The 22,131-nt window shown below is 38.8% G+C and overlaps 1 protein-coding gene across 1 annotated transcript in view; it reads right to left on the reverse strand.

The window, feature by feature from the left end:
• syngap1a (synaptic Ras GTPase activating protein 1a) overlaps nucleotides 1-22,131 on the reverse strand; it is a gene marked incomplete in the record, with an annotated part of 43,295 nt that overhangs the window by 17,651 nt on the left and 3,513 nt on the right. The window contains 10 exon segments of the mRNA XM_014009285.1: nucleotides 209-445; nucleotides 1,032-1,176; nucleotides 2,516-2,660; nucleotides 2,785-3,120; nucleotides 3,200-3,439; nucleotides 3,563-3,661; nucleotides 4,183-4,336; nucleotides 8,069-8,190; nucleotides 8,300-8,388; nucleotides 16,966-17,069. Of these exon segments, the coding sequence (XP_013864739.1) occupies nucleotides 209-445; nucleotides 1,032-1,176; nucleotides 2,516-2,660; nucleotides 2,785-3,120; nucleotides 3,200-3,439; nucleotides 3,563-3,661; nucleotides 4,183-4,336; nucleotides 8,069-8,190; nucleotides 8,300-8,388; nucleotides 16,966-17,065 (1,667 nt within the window).

The following is a 22,131-nucleotide window of genomic DNA, read 5'->3' on the forward strand; positions in this document are numbered from 1 at the left end:
GTGTGTGTGTGTGTGTGTGTGTGTGTGTGTGTGTGTGTGTGTGTGTGAGTAACAGCTTATACCCTCACACTCAAAACTGCAAGTCTCCATTTCCGCGACGACGCTCTGTGACATGCATCCCACCCAACAAGAGTGCCGAGCATCGGCAAATCTAAAAACGAACCGGACCCAATTAGCGCGCGAGGACGGGCGACGGCGAGGCACTCACTTGCTGAAGCTGGCCAGGTTCTGCATCACCTTGGCGATGAGCGTGAGCGTGCGCGACGTGCGCTCGGCGGGGTACTCCTGCATCAGGTTGAACAGGGACGGGGACATGATGGCTGGGCACATGAAGCGGAGGAACAGGGAGGAGCTGATGAGGCTGTCGGCCAGATCCTCACGTCCCCGCTCGGCACATCTGGCTCGCCAAGAGGCAAACACTTCCTTCAGCTCCCGGGGAAATATGCTGAAACATTAGCACATTTATTAATATGACCAGTGGCAAAGAAACAAAAATATRAAAGCTATAAAAATGTCTTATTTTTAGAATTACCCCCAACAGATCACATTGTTCAAAGTGAGAGTCTGACTATTTTATACTTCTGTTTAAACAGTCTGATATAAAGTTTTAATTGTTAACAATATAATTTAAAACCTTGATCATTTTCGAAGTGATGTTTTATTGAATATTTATTGAGTAGACCATCAGCCTTCATCATTAGAAATGGAGCACAGAGCTTGGAGAAAAGTGAAGGTCTTCATCTCGGCTAAATAAATAGCCAATTGAGAACCAGTTGTTTATTGCTTTTCATAGAAAACAGCCTTATAAACTATTTAATATAGGCCCTCATTTGGTTAGACATTAGCCTAGCCTGGACGAAGACTTCTGCTCTTGTTTTCATACTACATGCTCCAGTTCTGATGTTGAATACTGATATTACTGATAGCTGTTTAACAGAACATCCCTACAAAAAAAAAAAGAAAAAAAGACAATCCCTTTAATCTGTACACCTTAACATCCAAACCATTTTCAGTGTGAAGTAAGGACTTACCAGAGGGAGTTGATAATCTTGCAGAGTAAGAGTTCGCAGCACATACGCAGGTTGGCTTGGTGGTCGGCGAGGACTGATGGTGGGACACGCATGGGGTCCACCTCACAGTTCTCCTCAGACTCATATAAGGCTCGAATGAAGTCACCTTCCAGTTAGAAAACACAACTTTATTACATAAAACAACTAAAACCCATTCCCTTCCTCATGAATAGATAATGGTTCTCAAATACTAGAAAAGGTAACTGTTTGAAGGAAAGTTTATTTTTAAAGCTTAAAACTGTTTCTAATTGACTATGAAAGCACAAATTAAAGTGTGTAGACAGGAGATATTGTTGTCACTTTGATGTGAAAAACTGAAGCCTTGTTTTAATTATTTTAATGATTTAAACTTAAAGCAAAACGCCATCCAAAGCATYAGCACGATCATTTTCAATGGGTCCAAAACCTCAACCTTAACTTTTTTGGGGGATAATTTACTTCGAAATTGGTGGTTTTGCACCACAAATACATGCACTTAGGTGGCACATACTTTTTAGACATTTAAAGGGATTAAATTGTCTTTTGTRTGAGCTCTTTCTCCATCAAAACATGTCCCTAACAGTGAGCATCTAAGAACATGATTCATACTTCATCTGAAGGTTCCACATTCATTTGTATAAACTAAATGCAGAAAAGCTTTTCATGGAAGCTACCGGTTCGTGAACTCTATGTGATCCCTCAGAGTTTTGCTTGTCATTCAGTTTATTGTGACCGTCGAGTCTTTCAAAACCTGACTGGAAAGTTTTGCAAAAGAAGAAGACTGCAAAGAAACAACTTYGACAGGATTTAAATACTGTAAAACAGGTGTTGCAGGCCAAATGTAGCTGAATGGGACCCACCGTGGCATTTTATGTAGCCCGCGAGAGCTTCAAAGATGGATAAATGTCTTAAAATTGGTGTATGTTGTTTTAAAGCCATCATTGACAATAAACTACTGTACATCTCCCATAACGTATTCTTTTACCCAACAAAATTATAGCATCCCACCAGTAGGTGGAGGTGCTCAGGGTTCAAAAATATCAGGCAAGTTTGCTTCAGTGTTTAAAAGAGAAYGTTAAAATGTGGTTTCGATGCACAAAATACTACGTAGAGCTCAGTTATTTGTGGTGCTGAGTTGTAGCAATGAGGAGAGGAATGTGACATTTCCTTTTTAGTTGCAGTTAAACACAAAACATCGAAGTAAACTATTCCTGGTGAAGAAAATGAGTTTGACAATGCTGCTCTAAAACCTCATCTAAATTTGTTCAAGACAGGGCACTTCTGTATGGAATAAAGATAGTGTCAATAATGTGTCTTTATCACATTCATTCAGATTTTTGGTTTCCAATTTAAAAAAAACTAGCAACATCATATAGGTTCTAGCATGATTTTTGTAATTAGTCTTTATTTTTGCGCAATTTGATTTGACCTCATTGAGGCTTAAACACTGCGAAGTACAGTCTTACCTATAGCTTCCTTGAGATATCTGTAACCTATTAGTTTGAGGTACTCTTCCACAGCCTTCGTAGCGAGTGTGTTCTCCCGAAAGATCAAGTGCTCACGGTCCATGAATCGGTCCACCTCACACATCGCCATGTCTGACAAAAATTCCTGGCAAGACAATAAATCAAACTCACGGTTGTTTATTGAAGCGAGGCACATTCACTGTCTTTTAGAGGTGAACAACCTTAAAGGACGACAAAAACCTGCAGTTTGGTCTCAGTTCGGCTCGTACCTTTGTCTTCCCTGTACTTTGAAGGATGTGCACCAGAGCGAACGCCACCTCCTCTTTGCTCTTCACGCTCAGCAGCGGCTCCAGGACAGCGCACAGTGTTCGGTAGTTGTTGGTGATGTACTCAGCAAACTCCTTGTACAGCTCCATCGGGAGGATATTCATCGTCTGGTAGCGAGACTTGATGCGTAGCGATGCGTTGATCACTTTGGTGCTTCCAACGCCACCGCTTTTGGCCAGAACACTGGACTGTATCACCGGGTACCACTGCTCCACAAACTGCCGGCCCGTGATGCTGGATATCGGGATGCTGACAAGGCCAATGTATGTGCTTTTTTCCTACATTGCAAACACAGTTATTACATTTTTTTAACCTTTTTTTTTCTACAACAAAAATCATAGCGAAATCAAAATCTACCTTGCGTCTCTTTTTGTCCGTTTCCTTGTAGAGGTGCAATCGAAGGCTACGAATGGTAGGCAAATTGTTGAATTCAAAATGTTCTCCCCAGAAGACGGTGTCGGTGCGAGGTTTGCTGGTGGTGCGTGCATACAGCATGTCATCCAGGCACAGCTCACAATAGTAGCGCTTCTTAGCTGGAAGATCTCGGGCCTCAATGATCCACAACTTGAGCACATTTTCCACCCGTCTGCTGTTGTCCTGACAAAAATACAAGGAGTTCTATTACTGCATTATAACAGTCCTTATTTAAATCTGGCTGAGGTAAAATGACTGAACTCCGGATCGTTAGCAGCTTCTCAAAATGACTGCATTGAAAAATACCTTGTTAGGTTTGACAGCTCGCTGCAAATTTTCAATCCATTTGTCTCTTTCTGAAGCCGAACGGCAGGCAAAACATTTGGTCCCTGAATTTGTTGTTACCTGCAGACAGAGTGTCACATTTACAGATGCTCTTGGGTATTTCATCTATGGTTACAACTCTCAATGACGTCAGGAATGGATCTGTTTTTCAGCGAAAGTATAGGGAAACTTGAGACTGCAGCTAAATCAGAACGAACAAATTAATCTTTCTTTTCCAAGCAGCCAAGGAATACGAAAAATATTTTACTTTGTGTTTTATTTTACTTTGTCTACTTTATATAGTCTGTATGTACAGTGCATAAAATTAAAAGTACAGTTTTACAAACTACAAAACCCAGAGGCCTGTGAATCTTAAGCAGCCAGAACCCAAGAATAAATCTGCATTTTTGCATTAAAATCATGCAATAAACTGTTTTTAAGCTCTAATTAACTCATAGGTCATTGCATTTATCAAAGCTCCTAAAGAGGAATGAGGTGGCTTTGCAGTGGTGCCTGAAATGCTGCATAATTACTGTAAGATTTGTGTAAAGAATGTGGTTGATAAGTATAACCATAGGCAAAGGTGAAACAAATGACAGCACCTCAAAGCAGTACTCTTGTCCTAAAATGCTGGAGTGGACAGGCTTGATAATGGCATCTTCATCCAAAACTAGGTCTAAAGCTTCTGCAGCGCTGCTGGGGGAAAGAAGGGACTCGTGGGAGTGGGATTCTTTGAAGCTCTGCATCAAGCGTGTCCTGGTGAGAGAAGACGACATATAGAATGCATATAGATGTTTTCATAACACGAGTCACCGCAGCTCAAACACAACGTGTCATTTTTGACAAAGGCTCYCTTCTTTCGAGTTTTCACTTTTCCTATTTGCAGTTTTGGTAAATTGACTTTATGATGCAAAATAATCAGCCAAAAACAATATGGGCAAATATGCTGAGCGYTGTAGCAATTTTTGTGTTTTCTGCTGAAAAACTTTAGGTCCTGACACCCACATTGAGGTTACCTTAACACCCACCACCATCCCACCTAAATATTGTTGCCGGCCTTCCCATGGCAACAGCTCTTCCTGTCAGCAGCAGATTGTGGGAGCCAGGAGCAGATTACCGGGCAGTTTTACTCGGCCTTCTTCCAAAAAGAAGCAAAGAAGCCCCTCTAAAGTCATAATCTRAAGGGATATTAATGAGAAGAAGTARCATGACAGGAAAGAAACACAAAATGAGCAATATAAAATGAATATTTCAACATGACAACATTTACATGAAAGATGTAAAAAGACCCATAATTTAAGTGCCAGGTTACATATCTCTCTCTACATTACATGGCAGTTTTAAACTAGGCGCCTCACATCTTATTTTGAAAATATTACAGCTTTAGTCTTTTGGGTAAATCTTAAAATTTGTGTGATGCGCAATCGCACGCAACATCGCAATATTTTACAGTATCTTTCAACACACTGAGAATGTGTTAACAATGACTCTCAGCTACTACCCTACCAAATTGTGTGCAGTTTTTGTAAAAATTGCCAAAATTATAATAATTTATTCTGTTCATTAGCAGTGGCAGCCAGCTTGAATTGGGCTGACTCCCAGTAATTACTTTCTGAGAATTTCATTTAAATTCATCCACTCCTCCTTGGGATATTAACAGACAGACAGATAATTGAATTCAAATGAGAATYCTAGATCAACATACAAAATGTTACAAATAATATAGAGTTGTGGAAAGTGATGCAAAACGTGCATCATGCAAAAACAAGCTGGCAAATAATGGTTTGAGGGTCTTTTGTGTCTCTTGTGATGCAGGTGTGTGTCGCTCCTCTTGGTGAAGGGCGCTCACGTCTGTGACTTGGGGTTTGTGGTTTCATTATGTCCTCGTGTTCTCAGAAGGACAATGAAACCCCTCTTATGTCATCAAAACTCCCAGGAGCACCTTCATCGCTACAAAAGAGCCCGACGTCATAAAGACGCCGCTGAAGAAGGTCCAAGTGGGTCAGGACTGTTTGAAACAACGAGGAGGGGGTCGAGTTGGTCTGATCTCAAATGTTGGGACATGCTGAGATTGTGGTGCCGTTTGGGGAAAAGCAATATTTAAATTTGCTTTTACGCAAGAACTTGAAAGAGCTAATGTAATGTTGCTTAATACGGGGAAACAGTGTGAACTACTAACTCAGCTCTTTCACACACAACAAAAAAATGAAATAAATCAAAAGCAGGCAGGGAGAAATTACAGCATGAAGTAACCTTTAGAGGAGGTCAACTCCATCAGGAGGGACAGAAAAAAATGRCTGAATTGAAAGCAGAAAGGTAAACCGAGGTGAAGCAAGGTCATCAGAAAAGAAGCTTGTTGTTAAGACTAAGTGTGTTCAGTTCTTCAGGGCTTATAGGTGCTACAAAATGAGGTTGAATATAATCTAGAAAATTGATTTTTCCTGTTTTTTTTTTGTTTTTTTTTTTGAAGACAGAGTTAGAGGATATGGAGTACAGAGTTACAGTTCAATAGCAAAAAGAAATAAAAAGACAAACATCAAAGTGGTCAATTCTTTGTGAAATTCTACTCTGTTGACAAGTTAGACAAGAAAACAGAGAGGAGTTAATTTGTTCCAAATAGCAAAAAATTTGGAAATGATATTAAAAAAAACACTTTTGGGAAAAAAATCAAATTGAAAATATGGAATTTTAAGTTTTAACCCCAGTTTCGACAGCCTTRGATGTTTTGTAAAAGGTAAATAAAAAGAAAATGCATTGCTTCTCATAGCTCATAAACCCATATTTTATTTACAACCAACTATAGCAAACATTAAATATTTAGACCAAGACATTGCTTTTTTGGTGATTATCTGATGATGCTATAGATGACGGGATACTCAAGGACTTTTCAGTTTTCCTTTGAGGAACATTATTCTGAAATTCTGCCAGTATTTTTAGATTCAGTTGGCAGACTGGTGACTCCAGTTTCTTCATCTTTCGTCATGTCCTGAATGTTGGATGGTATCGATGTGATGGATACTTGAGTCAAAATGCTCCTCCGTCTCTTTCTTACTCATTCTCCTTACCTTTGCAGGCTTTTGTCCCAATTTTTCTGAGACGTGTCGCTGCCTTCAGAATCATAATTACCTTGTTTTTGTCTAAAACAAGAGAACCGCCAGAGACAAGAAGCTAATGAAGCTCCTGATAATTCCACGGGAAACAGGGTTTCGTATTGATCCGCTCTGAAGAAACAAACGACTTGCAGAATGCGGCAAAATGCTCTGATCAACCGAGAGGCTTGGCAGCTGAGGTGCAGCAGCTGCGGTGCAAAGCCGGAGCGTGGAGCTGGATGCTGCGGGTTTACAGCAAAGTCAACTTAACACCGCCGAGTGAATTAAGCGTGTGTGGGCCAAACTCGCGGCGGGCTGTGAAAGCAGCTGTCTGAGGCAGCGGTGGTTAGAGGAGAGAGCACGCTGATCTAGGCGGCGACTTAAACCTCAACATCATTTAGCTCCATCAGAGCTGCCCCCACACAGCTCATTTGGTTTTCATATAATTTGCTCCAACAGCTCAAGTCACAGCCTTTTCTTGCATCCTTCCCTGATCTCAGAGACTTGGACGTCCACACCAGCCCTAAATACGTCTATGATGCATCTCCTGCTGTGACRGAAAAGTGTACTGTCAGCACTACTTCTTTCTGTTTTTACTTTTACCCTCCTGTCTTTGTATTTCCCATAAGTGCATCRTGACTGGATTGTGTGAAGACTGCATAAAATTTTGAACACAATGCAAGCAAGACTCCACTGGGATGTGACCTCACTTTGAAATAAAAAACAAAGACAAAAAACTGTCACAAAGCTGCAAACATGCTGAAAAACAGGCCGACCTAATGACTGGAAACAGTGTAAAAGTGTGGAATGTTTTTGAAATTTTAGTTTAATTTGGTTTTTAGGTTTCATACATATTTGCCTTAAATGATTGTTATCAAAGCCAAATATATTAAAATATAAATCAATGAACTAAACTTAAACTTGGAATCTGTAAAACATATTTTAACACACTGATGTAGCCAAACATTCAAAATGAAATATCACCAAAAACATATTAAGTAACACAAAAATCTCAAAAAACATTATAAAAATAAATGGAGGAAATCAAAATGTATTGTTTCTGTTCAACAACCTAAAGAGTGTTTATTTAATATCTTACCTGTGGGAAAACTCCTTCAACAGACTTTGGAGAAAAATACAATTTTTCTGACCTAATTAACAGGAAAATTTTGTTTCATTTTTAAAACTGAAAAACAAAATTATTTCCTTTATTCTGTTTCTCTCTGAAGCACATCTCCACCTCTCCAGACTTTCTTCCGCCTGCTCCATACTTTTAATAACAAACCCAAACCAYATCAAAAACCCAAAAGATTCTCAGTCAAAGTTTGAACAAAAATGTGCACAACTATTTAATTTCCAATTCTTTTACAAAGTCTTCAGTTTGTCACCATCAACTTACTTCTCCACATCGGCGCTCCGAAACCTGGGCAAAATCATCTGTTTGAAGCTGCTGGTCCGGTCCAGTTTGGGCTGACTCTTTGCCCTCTTGATGGAACCCTTCAACCTTCGATTGAGGAAACTCTGAAGACGAGGAAGAAGAGGAAAGTGTCACGTGGATTTTTAGGACCTACAAGGACGTCAGTAAACCGGTGTGCTCCAACAGAACTGCCTGAAGGTTTAACGAACTCACCGGCTGCCGGAACGGCTGCGGAGTCGTGTTGGGGGGTGTCTCCATACTCGACTGTCTTACAGAGGCAAAACTTGCCCTGCGTGATTGGTCTGTGAGAAAGCAGGGTCAGACATAAACAACAGGGAGAAAATATTAAAAAGAAAAACATAAAATCTGAACCAACACAYCAAATACTTAAATATAGGTTTTACTAAATACTTAGTTTGAATGAAAGCATTATAACTGCAATGTATCTGCAAAACAACTAACTTTATATTAAATGTTGCTTTTGGATTTATGGCTGCTGATGCTAAATATTTTTGACAACTCGTGTCAAATCTGCTGCAATTCTCAACTTCAAAATAAAAGCATAAAACACTTAAAATACTTACAAAAAATAATTTTATGAACAAAAACCATTGAAAAGCAACATAAATCTTTAAAAATTAAACAGGTCTAAATGACATTTGTCTGGTGGCCTGCACGACTGAGGTAAAAGGCTAAAACATGAACATCAAAAAACATTGTTTTAATAAAACTCATTGATATGTGTGTGTCTAAATAGCATCATAAACCCAATGTGCATAGTGTTATAGCAGTGGTCCTATCCTGGTCCTCGAGGTCCACTATCCTGCATGTTTTAGTTGTTCCCCKGCTCTTCAGCAGGTTTTCAAGTTTGGCACTTTTTTCTTCAGCWCAGGTGTGTCAAAGCAGAAAAACATGGAAAACATACCGAATAGTGAACTTCAGGGACCAGAATCGTGCACCACTGCTCTATAGTTTGCTCTAAAATTCAGTTACTTGTAAGGAAATAAAACATTTAAATTGATTTCGACCATTTATTTTAACAGGCAGGTGTAAAAGGCCTACAAACCCCGTTAGTCATAACGTGTCTGGAATGAATATTTGAATTTATGACCTGACTTTCACATCACTTTGAGGCCATGGATTGACTGGAATCCTTTAATTATATTTTCACAAGTTAACTATCATTTAGGTCGAAGTCATAGAGCCACATGGAGACAATGAATTGTTGTGAAGAGCACAACAGAACACAGACTAATGTATCTGCGAAGCAAAGCTCAAGCCAAAAAACAAAACCAACAACAACAAACAGCCCCTAACAAACAAACAAACACAAGAAACTGACAGAAAACTTTCTGTATCTGAGGTCAGTGGGGAAAAAAAGATATAAAAACTCAGCAGTACGTAAGACCCACACTCCAGTGAGTCATCATGAAACCCGCGGCTTTAGCCTGACTTTAGGCTAGCACAAACTCTGCAGCTCGGTGATGGATCTATAAAAGTATGAGCAACTATTTTTAGGTAATCTCAGCTGACACGTTCCCCTGAACGTCTAAGAAAGAGCAGGCTGGTTTACAGCAGCGAGAGGAGCAAATAAATTCTGTTCCATCGACATCTTTCATTTCATCTCCACTTGGTTTTGTAAAAAGCAAAACTCAAAAGAAACCTTAAACATTTTATCTACAAGCAGTTTCATATTCTGCTGTTTTGTTGCACGGGCAATTTGGGGAAATTTATGTCCTCTACATTCCTCTACAAGTGGAGCTTCCTCTTTTAAAGCAGCAGTTTTGTTTCCAAGTGCAAAACAATTCAACTGATGTTATGAAACAGCAATAAAAAGTAGAATAAATCATGTTGAAAGATCCAACTTATACAAGGTATATGGTATTTTTAGTCCAATGTCTTCAATAAAACTTGAATTTACTGTATAGTTCTTTTGTTGTTTTTTTTTTCAAGCTGGAAGCAGCAGCGATTATTGCCTTGTGTCACTGATTCACCAAAATAATGTTTTTTTTTTATCACTGCAGTTATATTTTTGTCCATGAACGATCCGCTAGGGGTATTTTTATTTTTTTAGAAGTTGCACATTACCCCGAGGAGCCGTTTTATCCTCTTTCCTTTTTTTTYCCCAACAAAGAAACAAGACACCCTGTCATCCTCTGATTTCTTCACTCCCAGCGCCTGTAAGTAGGCTACTCTCCAGGTTCTATTCTCAATCTCCCAGCTAATTGTTTGGTTTCCATGGAAACAACTCCAAGGGCTTGAAGTGTAAAAGATACTGGCACTGTAAGAGACGATAGAGGGGAGGGGAGGAAAAAAACCAACACAGAGTAACGTTCCGCGCAACCCGACGTGACGAGCGGAGCAATGGGCCAACCACGAGCGGGGGAATCTTCCTCAGCTGGAGGAAACGTTTCAGCTCTCCTGTTTGGTGTGTCATGTGGAGCTGAATCATAACACATCAAATCGATTCAATGACCCTGCAGAGAAATAGCCAGTGTCCTTTCCACCTGCCTYTAAAAACAGTCGCTTGCAATAATATGGGCGGGGGGTCTAAGTAATCGTGACATGTTAGAACACATGGATTTCTTCAGTTGGGCCGCTCTGGATGTAAATTGCTCTCAAGACGGAGCGTGTAGGTGGCAACAGCCTCTAGCTAGCTGTGATACAGAGAGAGAAAGACTGTGAGTGGGTGGTGGAGAAACAGACTCAACCTTTAGTAGAGCTATTAATGTAGATATGAAAACTTTGCCATCTTAAATGCTTAATTTTTTTCACAAGACCATTTTAAAAGAAACATTTTGATACAGAAGTATAAGGTGTCAGTTCTCCATCCAAAGCCGATATCAGACGTGATAGGGATGTGTATTAAGAACCTGGTGATATGATATACAGGAAACAGAAACACCTGGTTTTGACCACAACATCCCTTTCAGACACCTTCCTCTTGCGTCCACAGTTAATCCTGTTGGATGTGGTTGGTCCTTCTTRGTGGTATGCTGACATTACCCTGGATACTGTGGCTCTTGATACATCACAAAGACTTGCTGTCTTGGTCACAGATGCTCCAGCAAGACGTGCACCAACAATTTGTCCTCTTTTGAACTCTGGTATGTCGCCTATAATGTGTGCATTGCAATATTTTGAGCAAAACTGTGCTCTTACCCTGCTAATTGAACCTTCACACTCTGCTCTTACTGGTGCAATGTGCAGTTAATGAAGATTGGTCACCAGGCTGGTCCAATTTAGCCATGAAACCTCCCACACTAAAATGACAGGTGTTTCAGTTTCWTTGTCTAACCCATGTATATCCCGATACAGGGGTCACTGTATTGCGATATGTAAGCAAAGTAAAACATTGCCATTTTTTTTACAAAGATCCTAATTTCAAAAACCTGATTATAAATAGTGCATGGATGACATGATTATATTCCATTTATTTGTAATCAGTTAGAAGAATACTGAGCAAGCAGTTGTATTTCACATTTCTTCTTACAACATCCATGCATCATGCCTTAATGAGAAATCGATACAGTAACAGGAAATGAAACATCGCAATATTTCATTGTATCATTATTTTCTCACACCCCTAGCTGACGACCAGCATTCGCAAAGGAGACTTCAAAGTGTCTCGAAACATTCGCAGAGCTCCTCAATTAGAACATCAACTCACAGATTACTTAGTGATTGTTAAAAGGAATAGTATTGGTAAGTGTAAAGAAAATGTTCCATATCTATACAACCCATTCTCACTCCCAACTCATCACATATTAATAGATGAGTCTGCATCCAGTTTTGGACACGTCGGGTACCCCCCTCATGTCAGTTATTAATGAGATGAGACGGGGGAGGAGGAGCGCGTTGTCATATTTTTGAAAAGATTAGGAAATGTACAACAACTAACCATCCCAGACCCTAAACTGAACTTCTGTTAGCCCTATATCCCTGACCTCAGTACCTAAAACAAACCATTAATCCGGATCCCTCATATTAACCACAGACCCCCAACCCAAAGACCCCTACGTGGCGCAACCCATAAAAGCCACGGGTGGCAATGACTGACGCAAAGGGGTTACCTGACRCAGCAAAACTGAATGCAGACAGTTCCTGACCAAGTGTCAATATGTTGACGAGTCGGGATTGAGAACGTGTTGGTCTATACTGGTAAATGAAACTTCAAGCCAAAACAATGCAATGCAGAAACATCAAACTACAAGCCGTTTGCTTTAAAGAATGGTGTTCCAAACRTATTTGAAATTTTATATTGYACAATATACAATATAATACTWTTGTAAAATATATTGTACTGTWTATTATATTGTACTAGTGCCAATCMATCTGTGTGGTTCTTCAACTCAACAGGATGCAAAGGATAAAGGTGTTCTACTTGAGTCAWRCTGACAACTTTTWTTTMTTTTTCAACAATCTTGACCAAATGGAAATGTCTATTTGAGGTCAGAGTCTATAAGTTAGCTGAATGTTAGCTATCTGGGTGCAAATATCCTATAGGCAACACTACTCACTTTTCTGCATCATCTAACAAAAAAGAGCACCATTCTGTAACATTTAAATAATATACACTCATTAGAAGCAAAGCAAACCAGAAGGTAAAGAAAGTACAAGTATGCATATTCTAAACACTGATTTTAAAGTAGCCAAGATAAGATATTTCATCAGCATCAGTAGAGAAATGTAGCAAACCTGACAAAAGCAACAGGTACCTATTCTCTGGCAAACACACTTGATAAAAACACAAGCCCCGAGATTCTATGTGAACAAGTTTTCACACACATTATCCAAGCTGTTAACAGGCTCCCACAGTTTTGTTTGTTCAGAAGATTATTATGCAGTTTGTGTTCTCTGGAGGACACAACTAACTTAAAAAAACGATATTATGGCCCAAATTCCCACAGACAATCCAAACAGAACATCAGCTGCATGCATCAGTGTGGTGAGGTGATAATAGACACAATGTCTGTGTTTGTTGGAAACAAAGTAAAACACAGTGGGAGCTCAACTTTAAAGGTAAGTTGGATTTTATCGCTGTCCACAACGTTGATGTTGCGCTCCAGTTCGATGAGACTGTTTCCAGTAAYGGATCACGCACAGGATCTTGTTGCGACTGGTCTGCAGCATCCGACAACAAAGAGCCTTCAGTGACTCACAGACAAGCCTGCCGGGCCAGATGTCACATTCATGTCATATGGAAGTCGCCKTAATTGCCATATTCCAGCTCGTAAATACAGATCATGATGACAACAAACCRGCAATTACGGAACAGGATTTTGTTCTTTTTCAGCCAATAAATAAGTCAAGAACAGAACCTTATCGCTGGTGCTCTGATCACACTTTACACCTCAAAACCAGCAAGAGCCAAAATGAAATCTGTTTAAATTCAAGAAGAGCCCAATATTAAACCCAACTCTAACTGTAACTAAACCCTAACAATCCTACTGTGTCGTTTCCGGATGCCAAATTTTGCTCAACAGCTAAGAATGAATTTTCTTCTTAATGTTTTTTTAATAATCCCTGAGAATGATGATGAAYTGATTCTGGTGAAGATCAACACCGACACCCGCCTCTGCTGTCCTTACACTGGGAGGTTTGACAAAAAAAATTTCCGCTGAAATTCAACAGCTAGAAAAGCCTACTGGTGATCAGATTCTCTCCCTCTCTGTCCATTTTCCCACCAACATCTGGTGCTGCAACACTGACAGGACATAAATAAGCTGTCTTGTATGGTTAGTTTATTATAAGTRCCACAGATCCCTGCTGTTAGGTGATGGGAAGTTTCTGCATTATTTGTGTTTTACTAACGTAATGTTTAATCAGTTTGAGGGGGTTAAACTTAMCTGTTTTCCTCAGCTAAGAGAAACCTATCACTCAGCTCAAAACAGAATGATTTTGAGGCTCAAATATACATTAGTTTTTTTTAATTACTCATGTTTAATTGGGTAAGTATTTAGGGTTTGTTTGTTGTTTTCTTACAAAACCTCAAAAAAGTTTTTTTTTTCAATAAACCGAGGATTGTTGCATATTTGTTTAAAAGATCATTGAACTCCAGATTTAGATATTTTGTTAGTTACTTTGAATAGTGTAATGAGAAGGCTTGGTGCCACATTTGTAAGGAACATGCATTTATRCAGTAGCGCTRAGTATGTGGGTTGTGCACATAAAMAAAATTGGCAAATCTTMTCTGCCAAACAGCTTATTTTGTTGTTGCTATTTACACTTATTTTGARTTTCTGGTACCCCCRGGTGCTGCCAATCAGGTGCCCAGAAGCAGTGTTACAGCAAAGAAATAATCTACCAAACACAAATTTATTACTTTTTGTGCTAAGAAAAAATAGTAGCMTTTACCTCATCAATCCAGACTTACCTAAACTCTATTTTTCCAAACGAATGTTGTTAGAAGAGCTATCCACAGCAGGAAAGATATTAATAGYGTATGATTTTTCCACAGAACACTACTTCAAAAAAACTCTGAACTATCCCTTAACGAAAAGAGACTACAACACAAATCTAACATTGTCATCTCACATATAATCCTCATCATCTATGGCCACAAAACCAATGAGTTTAACTCATAACAGTACAAGTCTGTGCAGAAAGTTCCGGTCATTCTTATTAACAGTGAGCTGTCGAAACAATCAGTATGACTGACAGGAGAAAAAAAACCTTGTCGCATCAAACTTCACGGCTCTTTGACAGGCCGGCAGCAACACCCCAGGAGGTTTGGCACGGTTTTAAGCATGAACTGTGATTTACAAAACACAGAATGACACCGCAGATGCCAAATTGCAAAGAGACGCTGYAACCATGTAGAGTCTGAAATGGAAAGACGTCACACTGCGTGGAGTCTGATGCGTTGAAATTTTGTTGTTGTTTTTTTTAAAAAAGGAAAACAGAGCTTTTCAGTGGAGTTTACAAAACCTTTTTTAACCTCAGCATATGCATTTGCACCGAAGAGATAATGGCCCTAACAACGTAATTATTCCTCAACTGGAGATGTTTACACTAAATAGATACTCGGGATTTAAAAAGTTGTGCTTGTGACTGGATTTCGAGCCACTCTGATGCTATGTTTAGCAGCAGCACCGTAATGAGGTGGATGCAAGGCGCGCAGAAGAGGCAGAGTTGCAGGATTTAAAGGAGGAGGTGGGTGGAGTGGGGGAGGAAGAAGGGGCAGTGTGGGTGCGAGGGAAACAACCTGCAGTCGGCGCCTAATCTGACAGATATTTGGTGATGTAGTCAAGGTAAACATATATATTTATTCACCACCATTCTCTGAAACAGGGAGGCACAACGACAGAAACATAAACAACCTGAAGTTGCGCTGCATCACGTGTGTTTTTCCAACATTCCTGCCGTTCTGCTCTGCCTTTGTGTAAAAACTAGCCAACAGTAGTGTGGCCCAGTTACCATAGTTACACGTTCACAGCTTGTGCACTTCTCTACATCAAACTACCTTCATTTCGACTAATTCATTTAAGAAGCGTCATTGCGCCACTTCTAAGCGCGCAGACCCAAATTAAACAGCTAAGAAATGAAGTTGTGGAGGTTAAAGGGATAGTTCAGATCTTTTGTGGGAAGATTCTGAACATTCCCTGAGGATTTTTCTTTTTTTTTTTTTCATAAAAAACTATATCCATACTGCACCAGCAGGTGGCGACAACGTCAACATTAACAATGTATCAAAATAATGGGTAACAACTGCAGCTCGTTTTACCAAAATCATTTATTATTTTCCTTAAAGTTACTAACATTTTTAGCACAGAATCAAATTATTTTGACAAATGTATCTTAAAGTAAACATCAGATTTTAAAAAACTATAAACAGCTTCATTGTTTTTGTGGTTTCTAAAGCACAACGTGACACAACAGCTACATATTCAACTCTCAGAGGCTTCATATTAAAAATCTACATGGACAAACCAAAAGTGAGGGGTTTCAAAATCTTCACTTTAGGCAGCTTTTCTAAATGCTCAGTTCCTAAAACGCTGTTTTAAAACAAATACATGGTAAAATGACAAATAGCAGCAACAGCAGCTAGCTGTAGGCACTTTCGTTGCACCTCCAGTAGGACAATCTGAATTTATATGTTGGAATAATTTTAAAAAATAATCTGCAGCAGAAAATAGCACTAACTGGAACAGCTATGAGTTTTATGAGATTTTGAAGACTGAATCTACAACAGGTAAGATATTCATTGTTCAAAACTTGTCCACAGAACCCCACATCCAAATATCATGTTCATGTTTCCTATGAAGACTATTGTCGTTTCACTAAAATCTGCCTAATTCTCAAAGTACAATTTATCTCCAGTACCCAAAAGCTGCAGAGTACTTTTGCTGAGTTTAAATGTTTGAAATAAAACAACAGTTTCCTATGCAAACCATAAATGATTTCCCTAGTTCCTGGAGGTAATAGAAAATGCTGTTTTCATTTGGGGTGTGTGTGGAGGGGGGGGAGAGACCCTGGAAATATCAAAGATGGTTTAAAAGGCAAATGGCACCATCAGACTGAGAGGATGTCAAAATAAGACACTTGGAGTGTGACAAAGCGAGGGTGAGCAGTGCTTCAGCGGGCATAAAAAAATGAATAAATTCTCAATACACAGAGGTATTTTTGTCAGCGCTGCTCAAAGGACTGAAAAGCCATGACAGAAATAAAGCACAACTGAGACGACTGCATTTTAAAAACCTGTTCACTGACCATTGAAAACAGAGAGAACAGCAGCCTAACAGGGGGTTGGGGGACATTTAAAGACATGGATAACAGAGAAAAACCTCAGCGGGCCACAGCAGACTGGAGACAAGGCTGAGAAGCGACACAAAAAGAACTTGACAGTGAAGAACTGGTTCTTGGCTAGACCGACTCACTTGGCGTTAAAACTCCAGGTCCACCACAGCAAACCTCCGCTTGACCAACCAAGCCAAACTGACCCTGATGTGGCAGCCACGTCTTTGAAGATGTGTCCATGCAGCTACAGATACAAGTAGAGTTTTGTGGGGTTTAGTTTGTGACACTCGTAAACCAACCGCAGCAAGAAAACAAGAAACACCACCAAAATCTGAAAACAAAACTGGACAATTACAGATAGTGTGGTCCTTTGCAAAGTGATGCTCACTTGATCAGTCATAGACCACAGAGGGTGGAGAAAAGGGCAGAGGTCTGTCCAGGATAAGTTGATGATGAGCCAAATGAGAAACTGTTTTTTTTTTATCATTGTTGAGGCTTATAAAAAATATTTTCTCAAAACCAAACAACCTTGTTTGAAAGAACTCTACATGAGCTTTAATTAAACCTTTTGACTCTGGCAAATTGATACATTTGCACCATCTGCAAATATACATACAGTTAGTGTTGCTAAATGTACGGGGTAAGTCAAAAGTCATAGGACACCCTTTTATTTCAGAAACAAAAGGGAAAACAACATGAACACCTTCTCACTGTCATATATGGGCACTTGGTCAGGCTCCCTCTTGTCATTAGTTGACACATTGGTCTAGGTTTTTGATTAGGGGCTGTGTTTAAGTTTAGGGTTACTGGTTAGCTTTAAGTAATAAGGTCACGGTCTTTGCAGCAAACAAAACAAAAAATGTAGAGGTTTAGCCTTCCTTCACACCAGAGTGTCTGTTTTAGGGAAGTATTATTAAAAAACTGCCACTCAGTTAGCAATTAGCCTTTACCAGATGAAGACTTTTGCCCTTTTCTCCATACTCTGTGCTCCATTGCTAATGTTGATAAAGTATTAATTATCGATAACAGACCATCACTTTAAAAATGACTAGACTACCCCATTTAAACAAAACGTGCTTATTAGGATTTTAAAAAACAGGTTTTAGATGCAATGTTTTTCTCCCACTTAGATGGATAAGAGCATCCAGAAAATTCTCATCAGGGACTGACCTCAGGAATAAGCAAATGTTTAGTCAGGAGCACAAACACACTCATATAACATAATGTTTTGGTGCAGGAGGTTCTTCTAYATGCAGCTTATTGTAGTTGCCCTTTATAGAGTTCCAAGCTAAATGTCACAACGCTGCTCAACCACAAGCTGCTGCCATGATTAATTGATAAGCTTTCCTACAGACGAATCAGCATTTTAAGTCAAGTCGTGTTTGTGTCTGCTGAGAAATACTCCTCTTTAAATGGAGAACGGTTCGATTTCCCACTGATAAATGCCTAAAATAAGTTATTTGTCTCCCGCCTCTGTGAGAAATCGGTTAACATGATAATGGCAGTAAATGTGGGGTCTTTTCTTTATCTAATAGTGGGCGCAAAATGCAGGTTTTAAAATGCAGAACTGAACCAAAACTGTCTCCCAGAATAGATGTTACCCTAATCCAAATGTTTTAAACTTTCCACTGACAGAAAGGGTCTCAAATTCTCTACAGCGAAGGTCAAACATCCAAAACATAGAAGAAGAAAAAAACTGAACTGAGTGGAGGTGGGTAATATTTTTCCTTTCAGCTTTAGTGAACACAGAAAAAGTCAAGGATTTGCTTCTATTTTACAGAGAGAAAAGCAACRTGTGAAACAAAGATGTGAAAAAATATTTTAAAAATTGTGGTTTAACAATTATATTGAGATTACTCATAATTTGTGTTTCTTTTCAAAATAAGCATTAGAGGCTATAAGAAGAGGTTCAAGATGGGTTTGAGATACTGACTTTTTGAAGGATGTTGCACAAATTGTTTAACATGTTTAAATCTCACACAGTAGGACTCTTGTCTCGAGCAGACCATCACACAATAGAAACATTTTGTCACCAAATTAACCAGTAAAACAGATCCTTTTCCAAAAYGAAAATAGCATAAAGAAAAACCAAAACAAGACCCATTTCAGGCAGCGAAGTGAAAAGGCTTTTGTCACCTTAATGTTTTTCTTTTTCCAATGTGTTGCAGGGCTGAAACGCATGAATAAATGTATATAAACTAAGTCATAAAACTGTTAAGAAAATTCATGAAATACGCTGGGCTTCCTCTGCTGTCTGCACAAAATCAGTCAAATAAGTAAGAATCTCTGTTTCTCATAGTTGTTTAGTGACAACATGAACAAGTTAAAGTATCTGTGGCATCAATTCTTTGTAATAAATATGAACAAATTTTTGGAAAGATAGCATTGATAGCATATTGCAAAAATAATTTAATGTTGCTGAGATGAACACTTGCTCAGATATTTGCATAAGAAGTAACAGGAAGTGATGTCAAAGGGGAACAAAACGTGAACAGAGTGTTTATACAACAGCTAGCAACACAGACTGCAGAGAAGAATCTGTTGTTTCTTTGAATTATTTTGAGTCTCTATCAGAGAGATGAAGAAGAGTCAGAGTTTAAATACTATTCTTTCAGTAAAAAAACAGGAAGTTCTTTTTATTAAAGAGATCCCCTTTGATGTCACTTCCTGTTTCCCTTTTGCTGAGCCAAGTTCAAAAGAAAATGTGCTCGTTATGTGAAAAAAACTGGGTTAAAATGTGTTTTATGCTAAGTTTCTTAAATATAAAAATGTTTTCTCTGACTTTTTGTGCTTGAAGGATATGCATGTCACAGCCTCTTTAAAACCTGAGTTTGACTTTTATAGAAATCTGCACTTCTTAGTGTCTTCCTTCTTTTCTTTGAGAGCATGAATAATATCTAAGTGCAGGAAATTGGCCTCTAAGCTTCACCAAAAATCGCTTTTTTTCCCTAAACCTGGGCAATTCCACCTCCGCCTTTAAGCGTTTTTTTTTTACTTTTAAAGATAAAACACAAATTTCTGTTTTCTTTTAAAAGCCTCTCTTTTACCTCAACTCAGTTTGTATTCTTGTTTTCGAAGCTCCTGCACAGTTTCTACACCTTTGAATAAAGAAAATGGGGTTTTTATTTGTTGTTTTTATCTTTAATACCAATGTGTTAGTAGAAGTGCAGGCGTTTGTGTGATGCTTTTTTAAACGCCCCGCTGATATCCTGATGACAAAATTTACATCAAACAATCCTTAAGGTCCCCCATGTGTTAGATGAGATAAATAAGAGGAGAGGGSTTTATCTATAAGTGAGGGTGATGGGGTGTTTTGGAGGAGGAAAATGTTTGGGAGGGTAAAGGATTACTGGTGAGGTTTTTWAAAAAAAATGAAGCCAGTGGAGAAATTATGGCCTAAAGCAAAGGAAAACATTTTTGAAGGAATCGAGTTCATTGAAGCGGGTCTCTACTTCTTTTTTTTTTAGAAAAAATTCAATCAGATTGACAAAGCCTTTCTGTCCTTGGCAGAAAGATAAAGGCCCATCCATGCGTTCCACCGACAATGGCTGAAGAACGGCTGTCAGACTCCCAGCTGACAACTGTCACGGAGCGGCAAGGAGTCCAAATCCTCAACAGTTCGCCACGAAACAAGAGAGATTAATTTATGTCGGTGATTCATGCATTTTTATTGCCGCTAAAGCAACAAAATAACTCCACTAAGAAATGTATGAGACACGGATAGCTGTTCTAAATGGAGGAGGATGAGGAAATCCGGCGATGGGAGGAATGAGTCAGAGTGAGCCGGACTTATCTTGTTCCATCATAAGAGCAGCCTCAGACGTTTTATTACCAGAAGCACTTTTCTCTGCACTGCACTGTTTTGGGGGGTGTTTATTTATTTTATTTTATTTATTTTTTTGTGAGGGGGGTTAAGATAGAAAAGCCCACTGTGTGTAATAATAGCTGCATAATGGGGCATGAAGACAGAGGCCGTACACAGATTCCAAACATTAACTAAATCTAATGGCAGCTGAGATGAAGGAACACTGTCACAGCAATGAATAAATAATTCACTGCATGTAAATTCTGTGAGATATCACATCTGGTGAAACAACTGTTAGCAAAAGGGCTGCGTTTTTTCCACAAAATTGCTTGAAACGTCAACTTAATACTGTCATAAACTGAAACAAATCAAGAAGCTCTAATTTTCTCTTTTGTCTTGATACAAGAAAATCACAGAATCAGCTCTTTAATGGGTAGCCTAATCCAGCAGCCAGAACCCCTCTGGGGTCTGTGCACGTGTCTGTGTGCAGAGACAACTAATTAATAAACWCCAGGTATTGGCCCAACAGCACAAAAGACTGGTTGCTGCCATCAAACAAGTCTTTGCAGTGATTTCACCTGAAAGGAGAGGTCAGATCTTTTGAAGTGTAGTTTTATGGAAAGGTGATGAACAGTTAATATCTTACCTGCTGTAGATAGTTATTTAAGCAACCTCAGGTTGGAGAAATGGACAGAATGAGATGAAAACTACTAAATTTAGTGAGCCCTAGACACCAAAGTGGATTCATGTATACATTTTGTCAGGTCTTGCGGGTTAATCTGGCTTAAATAAAAGGACATTTTTGCCAGAAGTGCTACAGCTAGCTGTTCCTGTTGTTTACACTGGCAAAACAAACAACAGAATTCATATAAAAATAAATGTGTATTGTGGATTATTATCTACCCTTAGCTACAAGTTTGACACTTTTGGTTTCAGTAGTGGCAGCTAGCTGTAGCCTTTCCAGTGGAGCCTGAGGCTTCTAACAGGACTGTAACATATTGCAAGACACAAGCTGTCTAAAATTTTAAACAATGGCATTTGCATGAAACTTTAATTATTATTTTAAGACAGCAGTGATTCGCTTTGGTTTTGGTCCTGGGTTAACCATTAGCTTGTCAGCCTTACACAACATCATGAACTTCATATGTGGAAAATCACATTATTTTAACTATAAAAACTTGTTCATTTTGCCATAATTATCAAGCACTGCCTTTTATAAAAGAGTTTCAAAATAAAATCATCTTATAATGAGATTTAATTAAACATTTTTGGTCAAACCTTGTAAATAATTTGCATGTTTTCATGCAATACCTGTTAGTGACTGACGTATGCTTTAATGATGAATCAGACAATAGCATCACATTTATCTCAATATTTGTAAAGTGGACTATGTTATGGCTATTTTTGTGTTGCTTAAAATGAATCAGCTGTGACAGCAATGTTGTAGATGCACATCTAATAAACATTTAATGACATTATATATGTATACATATATATATAT

The sequence above is a fragment of the Austrofundulus limnaeus genome, unplaced genomic scaffold (genome assembly GCF_001266775.1).
Source record: "Austrofundulus limnaeus strain Quisiro unplaced genomic scaffold, Austrofundulus_limnaeus-1.0 Scaffold56, whole genome shotgun sequence".
In the NCBI taxonomy this organism is placed as follows: domain Eukaryota; kingdom Metazoa; phylum Chordata; class Actinopteri; order Cyprinodontiformes; family Rivulidae; genus Austrofundulus; species Austrofundulus limnaeus.